Source organism: Oryzias latipes, chromosome 14 (assembly GCF_053564925.1).
Source record: "Oryzias latipes strain Hd-rR chromosome 14, Olatipes_Hd-rR_3.1".
Lineage (NCBI taxonomy): Eukaryota > Metazoa > Chordata > Actinopteri > Beloniformes > Adrianichthyidae > Oryzias > Oryzias latipes.
In genome coordinates this window covers 17,623,343-17,639,517 of record NC_136250.1, presented here as the reverse complement: position 1 = coordinate 17,639,517, position 16,175 = coordinate 17,623,343, and the positions used below count along the sequence as shown (strand labels likewise).

The 16,175-nt window shown below is 39.4% G+C and overlaps 1 protein-coding gene across 4 annotated transcripts; it reads right to left on the bottom strand.

The window, feature by feature from the left end:
- Positions 1–3,521: 3,521 nt before the first annotated feature.
- Positions 3,522–16,031, bottom strand: LOC101161915 (plastin-3). Of its 4 annotated transcripts, none has more exons than XM_004076501.5 (16): positions 15,892–16,031; positions 11,619–11,723; positions 11,338–11,489; positions 8,938–9,067; positions 8,571–8,703; positions 7,989–8,070; positions 7,746–7,911; positions 7,516–7,658; positions 6,047–6,142; positions 5,756–5,951; positions 5,571–5,649; positions 5,367–5,484; positions 5,152–5,282; positions 4,879–5,002; positions 4,668–4,792; positions 3,522–4,586 (listed from the first exon to the last, which is right to left on the bottom strand). In XM_004076501.5, exons 2-16 carry the CDS (start codon positions 11,677–11,679, stop codon positions 4,454–4,456), a joined length of 1,869 nt encoding a protein of 622 aa, XP_004076549.1. In that variant the 5' UTR covers positions 11,680–11,723; positions 15,892–16,031; the 3' UTR covers positions 3,522–4,453. The 4 variants fall into 4 exon arrangements, with proteins under 4 accessions (XP_004076549.1, XP_011481938.1, XP_078787402.1 ...); XM_011483636.4 differs by having other exon boundaries at positions 15,772–15,926; XM_078931276.1 differs by lacking the exon at positions 15,892–16,031 and adding an exon at positions 13,139–13,219.
- Between the last annotated feature and the right edge of the window lie 144 nt (positions 16,032–16,175).

Here is a 16,175-nt window from a genome sequence, read left to right as displayed (position 1 = left end):
AGCAGTGCTCCCGCAGGAGCTCCATTGCTTAGGAAACCAACACGCTGAGTAAGGCCAAAGTGTGTCATTACATCACAGTGGATGCTGGGCTGAAGAACAAAGAAAGTCTTCATGCAGTGATCTATTAATTCAGTCATAAGTAAACAAATACTCCCAGGTGCATGTTAAATATGACATGAAGGAACTTTTTAAATATATAAAAATACATTTATTATTTTAAGTCAAACTGCTGTTATGTAATGGGGCTTTTTTTTTTTGCAACATCTTTTAATTTTGCACGAGAGGAAATACCTTACAATCCAGAAAACCCTCTCAGCTGTCTGACACATCTCTGGTCTTACCTTTTAAATTCAGCAAGTGTGAAGAAAAAAATCCTCACAGTAACATCACAAAGGACCACCTGGAGCAGGTTTCTCCTCGCCGCTCCATCCTAAAGACCACCGATTGCAAACATACAGACATCTTGTCTTGTAACATATTATCATGGATATATAGTGTGCTCCTCTCTGTGTGAGCACGTGGTCCACCTGCTTCTGAGATGAGAGTAGGAGGCAGGTAGTATTTTTGTTTAAAGGGGTGGAGTCCTAAGAGGTTGAAGAGTCCACATGACAGTTTTAGATGGAGAAGTCTACAGGGAAAAGTCCACAGTCAGTGCCTTACTCCTGCACAGCATGACATAATAGTGGGAAACAGCACCATGTTATATTGCACATGACTTGTTTGCTAATGTGTTGATGCTCAGGTTTAGATTTTAAATTCCTTTAAAAGATAGAGGACAATCTTTTTTACCAATTGACATGTTGAAGAAAATGTGTGGGTTTAAAGGGTTATGGGGGCTGAGTTGACTTAGTTGTCTGATTTTAGGCTAAGAAAATATTTGAACTCCATAAAACTAAAGTAAACCATATTAATAGATACGGTAGATAACGTGTGGGCCCCGTAGCTCTCTGACGAATACTAAATATCAAAGGCATACGCGTTAAGGCTGTAAGATAAAAAAGCAAATGCTTTCCATTCCTGGGTTACCAGTTCCCTTAAGGTCACTCATGTGAGCAAGAAATCTTTTGGAAGTATTTTTTTTGTGTATGTGTGTCTGTTCTGATTAAAAAAATAAAGTAAAAACAGTAATAGCATGAAGCCTGGTGGTGTTATTGTCATGATTTGGGCTTGCTTTGCAGCATTAGATATGTAGCTTTTTTAAAGATTGTTATATCTAATAAATATGAGTTTGAGTGAAAATTTTAAGATAACGTTTGTGACATGATAGGGTCAAGACCAGAAGACAGTAAAACAAGTTCAAAAACGGAAAAAAAAATGCTAAATACTCTTTCATTTGGACAGTATATGTCATTATTGCATTATGGCTCCTTATTAGACTTTTATGACTGCTGATGAATTATTTTTTTGTATTTGAAATATCTTATACTTTTATTTCTACCACAATTGATTGAAACTTCTTTTTTGTAGCTTATGTTGTAAACATGCTGAAACATAAAAACATTTAATTCACACATCAGTGGAGCTTTAAAAGCACTTACATTTGCTGTTGAGCCAGAACATGAAAAACTAGATGAGTAGTGAGACTGAAACTGGCAAGACTTCAAATGCAAATGAGATTCCGACCAGTGAACGGGAAACTGCAACCTGTCACTGATGTCCCTGCTGCACTACTGTTCAAAAATAGCTCTGGTACCACCAAAAAGGTACAGATTCAATTTTTAAATTCAATTTTATTTGTACAGCCCAAATTCAGAACTACACTCGTCTCGATGGGCTTCGTACCGGTAATTGTAAAATAAACATAAAATCAAAAGGATCATGAATACATAGAATTTAATAGGAAAATACTAAACTTAACTAACTAAGCAGACTAAACTAAACTGGGCATCCCTGCCCTTAGACCCTCCTGCGCCTGACAGATGATCAAACACAGTGTGCACTGTAAAACTAGAGCAGGAATGTATGATGACAAAAAGGGAAGAGTGGCAACAGAACCTGATAAGAGACAGGAGAAGAAGTAAAAGATATGGTAACAACATAAAACTACATTCTTTTGTTGATAAACTTTATTGAGGCCCTTATTTTGTTATTAGTGTCATTGTATATTTGATCTAGATTTTCTGCTTAACCCTTGTGCTATCCTATGGGGTCAAGATGACCATTGACGTGTTCTCCCTACCATGACAAAGGTGGATAAAGGTGGAAAGATTTCATGTAATCCATGGACACCAGTGAACATCACAAATCATCAAAGAAAAAAGGTTCAGCGCACTGTCTAGTGGGTCTAGATGACCCTACTCCAAATGTTAAAGTGCCTAGGATAGCACAAGGGTTAAATACTTTAAAATTGTTTTACATAGAATTGGTCGATCTGAATGATGGCTTTGAAAAATATAAAACCTTGTAATGATGATCTTTTTCTGACATATTTTGGGAAGGTTCTTTGCAGAACTAGAACCAATAAATGCATCATTGAGCACATCTGATTATAAGATAAACCTGATTTAGTTTTGACATTTTCTGTTCTCTTTGTGAAAACAAATGTCTTTTTACTAACATCAGTTGTTTTGCTTCAGACGTTTGAACTCTAACAGCTGAAAGGGTTGTTATGGCAGTTTATTTTAAGGGGCCATATGTGGCATATTTGAACTTTTGAATAACATTGTGCATATACCACAATTATTTAGTGTATTTGTGAGTTACATTTTGTAAAGACTTTTTTTTAGATTTTTTCTGTGATGACATTCTAAAGCCTGAACAAATCTTACACTGCATTCAGTTAGGTCATCCACAGGAGGGCAGCATGGTGGAGTCCATTGTCCTCACATTCACCTGGTCAAATTCCCCTTTCCCTGGTCATGCATGTGTTGCTGAAAAGAAATTGCACCACATTTCAAAATGTTTCGTGTTTGTTTTTGACAATAAGGGAGTAAAGTGTATTTTCATTTCAAAAGAAAATGTAACGCTGCAGTGGATGCAGTTTGTTTATTTTTTAATAATAATAATGGATTGGATTTATCTGCGCTTTTCAAGACACCCAAAGCGCTTACATTGTGTCCATTATTCATTCACTCTTCATTCATACTTGGTGATGGTAAGCTACGGTTGTAGCCACAGCTGCCCTGGGGCAGACTGACAGAGGCGTGGCTGCCATTTCGCGCCTACGGCCCCTCTGACCATCACCGGGATCATTCATCCACATTCACACACCAGTGGAGCCACACTGGAGGCAAGGAGGGTGAAGTGTCTTGCCCAAGGACACAATGACATTTTGGCTGGTGGGAGCGGGGATCGAACCGCCAACCCTTCGATCATTGGACGACCCGCTCAACCACCTGAGCCACTGTCGCCACTTTTTTTGTTAAAAAAACAGAAAAATCTAAGTGGCTGTACCTGATAGCTAGTTACAAATCTGCTACTGTGATCATTTATTCTTTGAATAGATATTTGATTTGAATTATTTGTTTTTTAGCTTTGAAACAACAAATGACTCCCAACAGAACACCTAAAAACTTGTAAACTGTTTTCAAAGTTATATTTATTTTATTTTGATAAGCACTTAAGACTAGACATGAGCAAAAGACCAAATATTTGATCACTGTCAAAAAATATAACTTGAGCTACTTGGAATGAAAGGTTTATACTTGGTACTGTGACAAATGGAAAGGAAGAGAAAAACAACCTCAAAGTACAAGTGGTCTTTGAGACTAAAAGGCACAGCAGAAGCTAGGAAAACGTGGTCGCCCGCTTCTCATCCAACAAAAAAAAAAAAAAAAGACCCTGAAAATGAAAAAAGATGGCCAACACAACACTAACATTCTCAAAGGTGGCATTTACAGAGCATTCGATGTTAATCCCAAGAGACAATCAAAACACAAGTATGAGAATACAGACGGCACATTGCACTGGTCACCAGCAATATTTGACCTTATGGCTTCCTTATACCCATATGTAGATATATATGGTGCCAGTTAAGAAAAGTTCTTAAGAGATGTTCAGATATTTTTATTTGAGATATGCTTCACCTAAACATTCAGCCTCTTCATCCCCGTTTCTGGCATTCTCAGACATAGATTCAGGTATTCAGGAATGTGCTTTGCTTAGTCAAGGCGATAATTAATTTATCAGTCTGAGTAAAAATATGTAAACAACCTTGCAGCTGGAGATATGCATACTTGCTCTAAAAAAACAGCATTCTAGTACATAAAGAGTTCTGCATAGAGAGTAAAAAGTTGATGAGGGCCATCTCTTTAGAGATTGTAATGTTGTAGTTTTGACTTCATTAAGAGGAGAGCACATAATCCTTCTGGAAAAATTCCTTTGTTAACCAAATCAGGTGGGGGCACATGTACGTGTTTGACTCATTCAAGACAAGAAAAACAGATTTTTTTATTCCTTCATTCGAGGGAGCGCTCCCAAACTTTTAAGTGCCACATCAATGAAGGCGGGCTGTCTAGACGCGCTTCATTCCTCGACCCATCAAGCAGGCGAAGACCGTCATCACCATTTTTGGCTTGACTTCCACAAGGTCCTCTGGAAGTGCATAGACGCGGGCTCCAATCTTTCTTGCCATGGAGATGGCGTATCTAAACAAACCAATAAAAAATCTCAAAATAAAAAACTGCTATTAAATGACAGCCACACAACAAATTTCAATGAACTCTTACTTGGCATTTTCTAACTTGTCGGCATCAGAAAGGCTGCTGGTCTTTATCAGCTCGTAGTTGACGCTTCCAGGCTGAATGGCGTCTATCAGTTCCAAAACTGACAAGCTGGTGCTGATCTCCTTGTCCTGACCAGTGAATAGGCAGAAGCTTAAAGGTTAGTTTGTTTCTCCAACAGCCCTCCCCCTCCAAAAAAGTGGAGTGGCCTACTGACCTTAAAACTTGAAATCTTAGTTGATTTTTCAGCGTCAGCCAAAGTTTTGTTCACCCACTTTACAATGATGTCATCGTTTACTTTGTCTCCATCACCAAGGTCCTCAAGTACATTCAATGTGTATCTACAGGAGTAAACATACAACACGTTTAACATGAATGTGGCTATAGAAAGCCAACACTAGTTCATACATACTTATTATAATGGCATTGTCATTAAACGTGTTGCCATTTAATTTGCCTGCTAACGAATGCTGTTACAACAATGTTTTACCTCCTCATCAGCTGCCACACTACTGCCAGAGTCAGAGTAGGGTTGCCATCGTTCAGGTCCTGCCCGCCAATGCCAACGAGAGAGAACTTCGCTGATCTGCCCAGTTCCACTGCATAGTTGCAATTCTCCAACTTTAAGTAACAAAATAAGATGTATCATAAAAATGGCAAACATGTTTTGCTCTAGTTAGGAACGATAACAAGAATCTAGTCTACCTTCTTCATGTTTGTTCCCAGTTTGGGATAAGGCGGCTTGTTGACCTTGTTGTTCCAGTCAACAGGAATTTTAATCTTCTCATAAAGTTGAAGGATGACCAGGGCGTCCTGCAGGTCTCTGAAAGAACAGTGAACATTTAGAGTGAAGCTTTTTAACATGAATCATGGGAAATGTGTTTGAGAATTAAGTTTTGGAATACATACCCATACAGATGGTTGACGTGGGGGTTCACGCCCAAGGAGTTCATCCAGTTTCTAAATGTCCTTTCTTCTCTTGTCTCACCTACGCAGGAGAGGATTGTGGGATTTAGAGTTTAGAGACCTTCATTTTGAACAGTACAGGTAAAAATGAACCAAAACCCCAGTAAGAGATAGTTTGGAACACCCACCCTCCAACAGTCCCCAGTCAATGTCCTGGTTCTCAGGTTTGGTCAGAGCTGGGTATTTGTTAAACAAATTGGCCACAAAAGCGAGGTTGAGTTTGGGGTTTCCGTTGACGACGTCAGTTGGGGTGACAAACTGTCGACAGCCAAGCCTGTCGGCCTGCTGCAGCATGGCTTCTGCCCTCTTCAAGTCATCTTTCTCCTGAGCGGCACACACAGACAGAACACACATGCTCGAGTGAAGAGGAGCGACACAGCTGCTACCACATGTTCAGGGCGCCAGACGCCAGAGCTTACGTTGAAGCCTGCCATGTTGATGTCGATGCATGGCTGGCCCTCGTCTTTGCCTTTTGGAGAGATTTGATTTAGAAGGTGGAAATAGGCTTTGGAGTCCTGGAGAAAAAAAAAAAACAAGCAAATGCATAAGTTTGCACCAATGGGCTGAGCTCTGATAAGTAGAAAGAGGTCTGTGTACCTGATGTACAGTTCAGTTATGGCCAGAACTAAAATCTCCTTTTATGTAAAGAAACAAAATACAAATACTGTACAATGCAACAAAACCTATCCACTATAGAGTATCTAGAACTTTTCATTTTTTAGAGAAACATCAAAGAACATATTTGCTTTTATAACTAATTTATGCAATGGGGAAAAATGTCAAAAATCATCAGTCATCTGAAAATCAGTGGTCAAAAGTTTAGCAGTTCTGCTGATAACCTTCAGAGTGGCTGCACACCAATGTTACTTTTAAGATTCCAGCTAAATTCTTCATACGTGACAAACTACAACATTTTCTCCATATTTAGGGTCTAAGAAGGCACCTACACCTTTCTTTTACTTTGAAAGGTTTGGTACCGGTATTAGCTGGTTCAGACTGTCCCAAAAATTACAAATTTGCTTCTGTATTTCACTGCAGCTAAAGAAAATGTGAGTTAATTTTGACCCTTTTCACTAATAATCAGCAAGAACTGCCGAGATTGGTTAAACTTTTGGATTGGGTGGGGTTAATGTGCTGAGCACAAGTCAAAAAAGAAAAAAGAAAAGAAAAAGAAAGGGCAATTATGATGGGCCAAAAACTTTATTGTAATCAGGCCAAAAGACAGATATCAAAAACAAAGACAAATTTGCTGTTGATGTGAACGTCTTAATGACAAAGAGGACAAGTTTGTGAAAAACATCAGCTCATGTGGAAGTCACTCTGTTCATCAATCGTCTTTGCAGAATTCTTTGATTTTGTGTTCTTTGAAGTCAGAATCAGTTCACTCATTGAATTCCTATAAGCAGAACCTAACAAAAGCATAAAGCAAAGAAAAAAAACCCAAAAGCATTTGGTTTCTTTGAGAAGACGAGAGAAAGACAGAAATAATGATCAGCGTTGTAAAATGGCCTGCTTTTATGAGGTGAAACTAGCACCACATTAGACATGATGACTGCTTTTACTTCTCTCAACTTCCTCAGTAAAGGATACTTTGCCAAATAAACGCTCATCAGTTGAACCCAAAAACACACATCTGAATGTGGGTCAATGAATGTTTGCCACTTGTTTCTATTTTCAGAGCAGATTTGGGTGAGGTTGTGAAACATGAACATGGACTACCTGACCCCACAGACACTGTACGTGGACTCAGCAGCTGTTTAAATGCAAGGAATTAAAATATGCCCCCTTCAAGAACGATTTTTCTTGATTCTGGCTAAAAAGCCCAAAGGTTTTTCAATCATGTTGCCGTGTTTGAAGATGCAAAGTGAGCAGGAGGAAGTAGACCCACCTTGATGTCTGAGCTGAAGTTGTTGATCTTCTTGTAGCCGGCGTTTTCCAGATGGTAGTTTGCCCAGCGAAGCAGCAGCTCCTCTGGAGACAGTTTCATCAGGTCCTCTAGAGTTTCTCCGTCTCTCAGTAATGCCGCCAGGGCTGCAGAGGAGAATTAACCATCAGTTCACCTACTCTAAAGAGGACCAGTGAGCCTGACTGACTTGTTTGAAAACACACACACTGCACCTTCATTTCTGCTGAGCTCAATGTCAGCAAACAGGCCGATCTTAATGATCTGCCACAGCAGGCCCAGCACCAGATGGGGCTTCCCTTCCTTCAGATCTAAAGCACCAATGTTCACCACATGGCAGCCGATGGCAGACGCAGAGTTTAGGGCCAGATTCAGATTCTCCTGTAGCGTGAAATAAAACTGATGGGTGATGGAGCAGAAACACATAGCTTAATAATAAAAAAATGCTTTGAACTGACCTGTATTGTGAACGGTGTCAGCTTCTTCTTGTTAATGGTCCTCTCATCAATGGTATCTGGTGCTGACAGGTTGATCATTTTGCTGAATCAAACAAAGTATTTATTTAAATAGATTCATTCTTTTTGCCGTGTCTCGATTCCAATAATGACGCCATCAAAGAAATGTGGTGAAAATACCACTAATGCAAGTAATAGTAAAGCTATGTATACTTTATTTATTTTTCCATTTACATTAATAAACAAAACTAGAAATAGTTATAAAACATCCATATATGAAACAGCCATATTTAGAAATAAGAGATTTTGTCAATGTGTTCATTCATACTTTGGATAAAAGAACACAAGTTTTTCTTGTTGCTACTTTAGGATTAACATTTTTGGAAAATTTTAATTTACGGAAATGTTTTTCTAGGAGAACTACTTCTATTTTACTTTAGCAACAAGATATGGAGATCTCAATGTTCTGCTTCCTCTGCATAGGATCATATTTGCATCTAAAATTTTACTGCTAATGTAAATGCAAGGAGAGTTGTGTTATGTCATTTCAGATAAAGAACAAGCAAAGTCAACAGTTGTTCTCACCAAAGCACTATGCCGTCTCCCACAGACGTGAAGAGAGAATCTGTGTTGGGGTTCATGGGCAGGACATGCTGACAGTCTGGGTCTTTTTCCAGCGCAGTGTTGATCCAGTTCACAAAAGCGAATCGTTCCTCCTCTGGAAGGATTTACGCACACAAGAGCGAGAATTAAAGAGAAAACTATTTGAAGTCTCATAAACAACTCTAAACATAAAGTGGGGAACAATGACTGTGGCTTTTTTCTCAGACAACAATTTATTTTCCCCCACAGAGATCAGGACAGTATTACTGAATGGAACGTTACTGTTACAAAGTCCATGTTGGTTTTGTATACAAAAGACAGCAACACAAACAGAGCCAGCAACACACACCTGAAAATGAATGTTGTGTGCCAACACTTGACAACTCAGACGTTCCTCCAATCGCCAGGATGCCCTCTTTTCTGTTGATGGCCTTTCGAAAGGTTTTGGCCACTTGACTGCCCCTCAGCTCCTTGACGATCTAGGATCAAAAATAAAAAAGAGAATATATGTCAATACAATTCAAAAAGCAGTTATATTTAGGGCTAATGTCTATGTAAGTGACAGCCATTGCATTTATGACAATGCCCAGGAAAGCTTTTTAAATTATTAATTTGGGTTAATACAGTTAATTTTTTTGAGTTATTATCTTTTTTTGAAAACAGATGATTAAAGACAACCAACCTATAATCTTCATTTCTATGGTTAAAAAATATTTGTCATCAGAAAATTTCCAGCATCAAAACTTTTATTTGGTTTAATTCTTACCTCTAATAACATGAGCTTTGCTTTGTGTTGACCAATTTCCTTCACACCAATACAAAAGTTGTGTATCCCAAAACAAAATGTTATTCTCAGTTACATATAACTGGATATAATCAGAAGCAATAGTTATAATATTAGTGTTCCACCACAAAACTGCTCTTGTACTATTAAATGACACAATACGCTAATATACACAAATAGATTCATTCACTGCTTTTTCCTGTGGGTATGGGATGTAAAATTTCGTCTGCCATAAAAATGAATAAGCAGGTTTTTACAGTAGCTACATGCAAAAAGGTTGCACACACGCATTTATTCAGAATTAGCAGGGGTGTATCCAAATTTTCAGAAAGACTGCGTGCTTCGAATACTAATCAAATAATGCCTTTAATTGTCCCACAGTCAAGATATTCCTGATGGTTATAATACATACAAATATATTAAAAATGATAAATTATGCATAAAACATACTTCATTTACAATGTAAATGTGTTTCTTCCTTTTTTCCTAGATTTCCAGTAGATGTTTTCCACTGGAATTTCTCAGGAACATGCAACTAAAAAAATGAGGCTAATGGATCCATTTCTTCTACTGCAGTGTTGAGGCAAAGGCTACAAATAAAACACTAAATAGGGACAAAAAAAGACGCTCCATCAACAGGGGGCAATATTAAATTGAAACAATACTGAAAAGTCAAGTTTACAAATTTAGGAATGTCTGACTTGGACATGCAAAAGAAGAAAAAAAAAAGGTGCAAAGGTGCAAAAGCTGTGGGTGGAAATTGTGGGTATACGCTCTCAATATACTCATGGATAATTGGTGTCACAGCGGGAAAATTGCATAGCAGACGGTGCTGACGTAGGCAATCTTACTGTTTTAAACTGTCTCCGTATTCATGACTTTTGGAAATCAATTTGAATTTCCTCAGGCACAGCAAATGGTTATAAGGCTAAACATGTCAAATGGTGGCTGGACTGCTGCAGTGCTACAAAAAATGAACATTTTTGAGGCAATAAAACTGAGGAGAAGCGTACCATCTGACCACCAGATCAACCATTTGTTGGTTTGTAAAGCCAACATCCACTTATATTGTATTCTAGTTTCGCCAAAGGGTTATGAGGTTGTGACAGCCTTTTAACTGCAGAATCACTGAATGTATAATCTCAGAATTACAGTCAGAGTACCATTAAAACTTACAGTAACCGAAAAACCGCTTCTTTGGATATCTTTTAAAAGATCCTCGGATTAAATCAGTCTCAACAACACACCGAGGCCCGATCTGAAATGTGTGTGTTATCTTTAAAGAGAGCAGTAAAGCTGTGCCTTCATAATATGCATTGTATGGTAATTTGTATGATACTTCCTGTGGCTGAGGTTATCTATTTCATCGGTGACCTCAGCCCAGGAGGCTTTGGTGTGACCACAATGAACTATTCAGCCTGGATATGGGCAATTTGCTTAAAGAGCAGCTGCAGTTTTTTAACACGCATAAGCACAAACGCATACAAGCACGGGATGCTAACTTGCATTTCTTTGTGTGAGAAGTAACTGCAGACAGACAATCATGACACTGTGCTGATGATAAAGATTTCCATTCAGATCTGCCAGTTTGGGCAGAAGAAGGGTTTCAGCCAAACTGAACCCGTCTCAGTCCCACATATTTTAGGAAACGGGTTTGATCAGAACACAACAATAATGACAGTAATGTAATCATGAACCCTAGTTTGTTGTACAAGAATTCACAACCAGGAAGTGTTTGGCGCACAAATATGTCGCACGAGGCACAACATTTTGGCTCGCCCTGTTTATCTAACATTTTTTACTCATGAGGTATGCCTGTTCAAGTGGCCAGTAAATTCCTGCTCCTTCATCACCTCCAACAAAGAAATAATGGCACAGTTAAGAGCATTTTGCATAGAGGTCCTGCACAAGCTTTTAGGCAAAGCAGATAAGACCGGAGAAGAAGTGGAGTGTCGCTTAACGCACCGCCAAAAATTCATCAAAGCTGATCTGATTGTCCTTGTTGCGGTCCAGTTCCTGGAGGATCTCTCGGACCCTGTACCCAGGCAGGGGGTGGCCGGCCTCTTTGAGAAGCTCGGAGAGTTCATAATCGGAGATAAACCCGTTGCTGTCGAGATCTGTGGAAACAGACGCAGAGGGGGAGAAAGCCCAGACACATTATCAAACTAAAAACAACTTCAAGTGAAATACCAGACCTGAACTGATGCACTCATGAAAATACTGACTCATGAGGGGCTTTCACTTACCAATTTTTCCAAAGATCTCCCTCATCTCCTCCTCTTCCTCTTTTGTTATTCTGGCAGACATTTTTCTGTGATTGACCTGATGTGGTCAGTCAGAAAAACGTGCGACTGTGAAGAGACAATCAACATGTTTTTAAAAAAAATAAAAAATACCAATAAGTTGAGTTGAAGTCCATTATTTTGTCAGCCTCTTTTAATCACAGAAGCAATTCTACGAGGCAGCAGCCTCCTCCAAAATCCCCACCACCTCCGCCACAGTTAAGAATGTGCTTTCTGTTCAAAAGCAAACTCTCATTTTCTCTTCAGGTGGAACTAAACTCACTACCCCTCCTCGGTCAGGTTTGTAAAACATGCTTCGTTTTCCCATTAGGCTGATAACATCAACCGTTCAGTTTGGCTCTTTTTCCTAATCAAAGTCATTTCCTGTTAGCTCCAATGTAAAAACAACAACAAGGCCGCTGTGTAAAGAATTCCCAAAACCAACAACCTAAATCGCAAACATGTGACAACTTCAAATATTTTTATCAATTTATATAAACGTTAAAGTTAAACATTGTATTGTAACTTCAATAAAAACTGACCAAGAACAGGTTCTGAAAAATCTGCTTCTATGAATTTTAGAAAACTTTAATTAAAAGAAAAAAATCCCCAATGTGCATAAAACCAACTTAAAAACAACAGCAACTCCATTTTTGGAGAAAGAACTCTTTGTTCCTAACTTTTTCTAAGCTGAAGTCGCCATCTGAATATAAGGAATTTCCTTCAGGACCTCCTTTCCGTCCACCTGAAGTAGTGGAGGAGTCAACAAGTCCTGGGCAGCTCCTCTTTCAGGGAGGTGAGCAGGGCGTGCTGTCTTTCTTTCTTTCTCAGGCTGAACTGGTATAATGGCATTCCTCTGGCCCAAAGAGTTCAGAAAGTAGAACAAGTAGGACAGAAAAACTGTCAGAACGAACAAGGATTAGCTTACCAGGATGTCAGAAGGAGATCGGAGCGAAAAAATGGAGACGACAACCGTCACTGGTTGCTTAACACAACATGCGAGTAGTAAATGAATTATAACCAGCAGTGTTGTTAGGAGTTACAATGTTTTTATGGATAATTAACAAACTCCTGCAACTGTGCATCCGCCGCAATGAATGGAACTATTTATAGAAGGTAAAAGAAGACTCAAAAGTTGCAGAGTGGTATCTGAGGTGTGACTCACTTCCTCTAAAGCTACCCTCGCAGCCAAAACAGAAGCATGAATCAAAAACACATGGGCATGAATACTCTTAAATGAACTTCCTTAAAGAAAAACCAAAAAGGAAAGCAGACGTAAACAGAAATCAGGTTTAGGAGTTTCTACCAAAACAAAAACAAAACAAGGGCTCCTCAGAATCAGAACAAATCAGGACAAACCCATTCCTGACAAAACCATTAGGAAAATGATTAAGCCAGACTCGCTATTTTTAACTTTTGTCCAGAAAGGATGTGAAGTGTGGCTGCTAATGTCGGCTCCAGCTACAATAAGAGACAAACATTACCTCATTTACCAGCCCTTAGTCCCACCCTCAGCAGAGTGGAAACAGAAGACGGGGTGAAGCACATGGAGTGAGGGCACAGATGGCGGCAGACAAATGCGAACCGCATCGCTGCGTGCGCAGAAGAATAGAGGGTTTGTAATCACCGTCACAAACCACTGCAATAAATCCTGCCCCTCGATTGAGTTTGGCATGGCAGGCGCGGTAGACAGTTGTCGTCTTTGACAGCTGGTCAGTGCGCGTGGAGAGAGGAGACAACTCCACTTTGACCAAACATCAAGGCCCCTAAATGAAGAAGAGGCCTGTGTTTGCTTTAAACTGTGTCAATAACCCCGGTGCAAACCTTTGCAGTAAAACAATACTTTCAACGCTCTATTGTTTCATTAGTGAAGCCCTCAATGTGTCAGTGTCACACACAAGTTTCACACTAAACAGCACCGCTGATTGCCAAAGCCAAAGGCAGCACAGATGCATTTTACAATCGCCTTTGATGGGGCCAATTAAGAGGCGAGGGCTGCTGCCGAGCGGCTGGGTTCACTGCGAAGGCCCGACACGCCCTGCTCCGTCAGTTTTTGTATCCCAGTTACATGGGAAATGCGAGGTCTCACAAATAGAGGCGGCAAGCTTCCCGAGTGTGGTCAACTTCATAAGAACACACCCAACAAAAACACAAGACATTTTCACTGATGCAACCAGCTGCACACATGACGCTGACTTAGTCACCCAAAGCTATGGGCAACCTTGTCTTTGCAATTAGTCTTGGAGGTGCAGTTAAGGTGTAGCGACAGGTAAAGTGGGGTAATTTTGGTTCACACAGTGCGTCCCTATTTCAAGAGCAAGCTCAAGTGCTGCTTTAGAGGGGATAAAAAAAAACCATGGCAATATTCAAATAAACCCTTCCCTTGACAGGTTATCTGTCAATTAAAACTCTTAACTGTAGTCAACAGGGGTGGTGCTAGCCAGGGTGTTAATGGGAATGAAGCAAACAACCACTTAAAAATGTCATCGGACAGGTTGAGGTCTTGCTTGAACTGTTGATCTGGCTTGTTTCTGCCACAGGCAACAAGCCACGCCTTCTAATGTTTAGTCTTTACTACACCAAAGTGTTGTAAAACATACAGTTAAATACCATGCTGTCACACGGAACCATACTACAGCACGCAAAAAAGGGATTCCAGGGAATTCAAGCATGAATTTGGCGTACATGTATTTAAGCAAAGCTCTGCATGTTTGTTTATGGAGACTTCCCCCCCAAAAGCAAACAACTCAACCTGAATGGATGACTCAACTGTGACTGTTTTGTTGTTCTTTTCACAGAATAGGACAATAAAGGTTTGCTGATTAAAACACTTTCATAATAGACTTATTATTTTCATTTTCAAGTTATGTTTAAAAAAATCCATTTGGTCATTTTTCTGACAATACAGAGAGTGGATTAACCTGTTTGTTTGTGCAAGTGTGAACAAAGGTCTACTCAAACCACAACTATAGCTGCCTTTTTTTTCCTGATTGTCCAGTTCTGTCTTTACTGATAACATTTGCTCATCATGTCTGTAGTTAAAACATTCACTGCATGCATGCAGGAGGACGTAAGTCCTACTCCAGCTATTACACCGCGTAGCACACATACCAGCTGTACTCATTCATTGGCTAATTGAGAAAAAAAAAAATCGATAAACGACAATTGAAATGACTTCTACACACCCTCTCTGTAGAAAAAAGGGGGATCTCAATAATCTCCAAAATGCTGATGAGAAACAAAAAGGATATTGCACTCCAATCTAAAGGAACATCTGTCACACCCACCGAACGAGATAAACCAGATAGAAATATACTTTGCGGAGCGATTATGTTCACAACAAACTCTGTTCTAAGTCATAATGTTTTCCCAAGTATGATGCGGGTTTTTCCGTGTTTAAGGTCGTCTCAGGAGTGGTCCACAACTGGAAGACCAGATGTAAGTGGAAGATGAAGCCCCAGATGGACTGCAGAGGAGAAAATCTGGTCAATCGCTTCATGACTAGACAAGTTTACACAGTCCAATTGTTGCTGGGGGGGTTATATCCTCAACAAAGTCTTTGCATGGACATTAAGGATGGCATCGATTCTGCTTGCAGAAGCCCCACACTGACAATAAGCAGTATCAACAAAAACACACTTGGTCATCAGAAAAAGGACTAATCCACCTCCCAAACACACACACACACAGAACATTACATTTGGCACCAGTCTGTGTGGAGGAGAAACAAAAAAATAGTGCAGACTCCACCTTTCCCATTTCCTCTGTAGGAATAAGGCGTCTGTTTTTGTTGTTGTACTTTTCCTTAAAAATAAACACACATTTCATATATTTCAAAGACAAAAACATTCAAAAAGAAAAAAAAAGCAACTTCTAAATTGATTCTCTTTAGGTCTATTCTAGTATGTTATCAACCCTCACGGGTTGTTTATCCCACAGCAGTTTAAAGTTTTTGATTCGAATCACAGAAAATAAACATGAGTAACAAGCACCAGACATTTTTATGACTATTTAAAGGCAGGGAAGATGCAAACGGTTCAATGGATGTCTAGGCTAAAGCTAGCTCGTTAGCGCGAGACATGCAAGTTTTATAAGAAGGAAAATGTTTGACACTTACAGTTAAAACACAGTAAACAAGGGATGGACGCAGTGTCAGAGAGGAATAAATAGGTAAATGTTTATGCCTGTAGATGAGAGGGACAGTTGGAGAAGAAGTTGCCAGGGAATATGTACTCACTTTCGATGCGCCTGAAATTCCAGACAGCGTCCAGCAGTCCTGCCTCCTCCACGTAGAGACAAAAGTGGACGGCAGGAATGTGTCCCCGCCCCTCGAATGACGTCACAGACAGGCGTGGTGTATGGAGTGCCAATGAGGTCACAAATATAATAATAATAATAATAATAATAATAATAATAATAATAATAATAATAATAATAATAATAATAATAATAAAACAAAATAAAAATAACAATTATATTAGAAAAAGCAAACATATGAAATGTAAAAGGTCAAGATGTTAT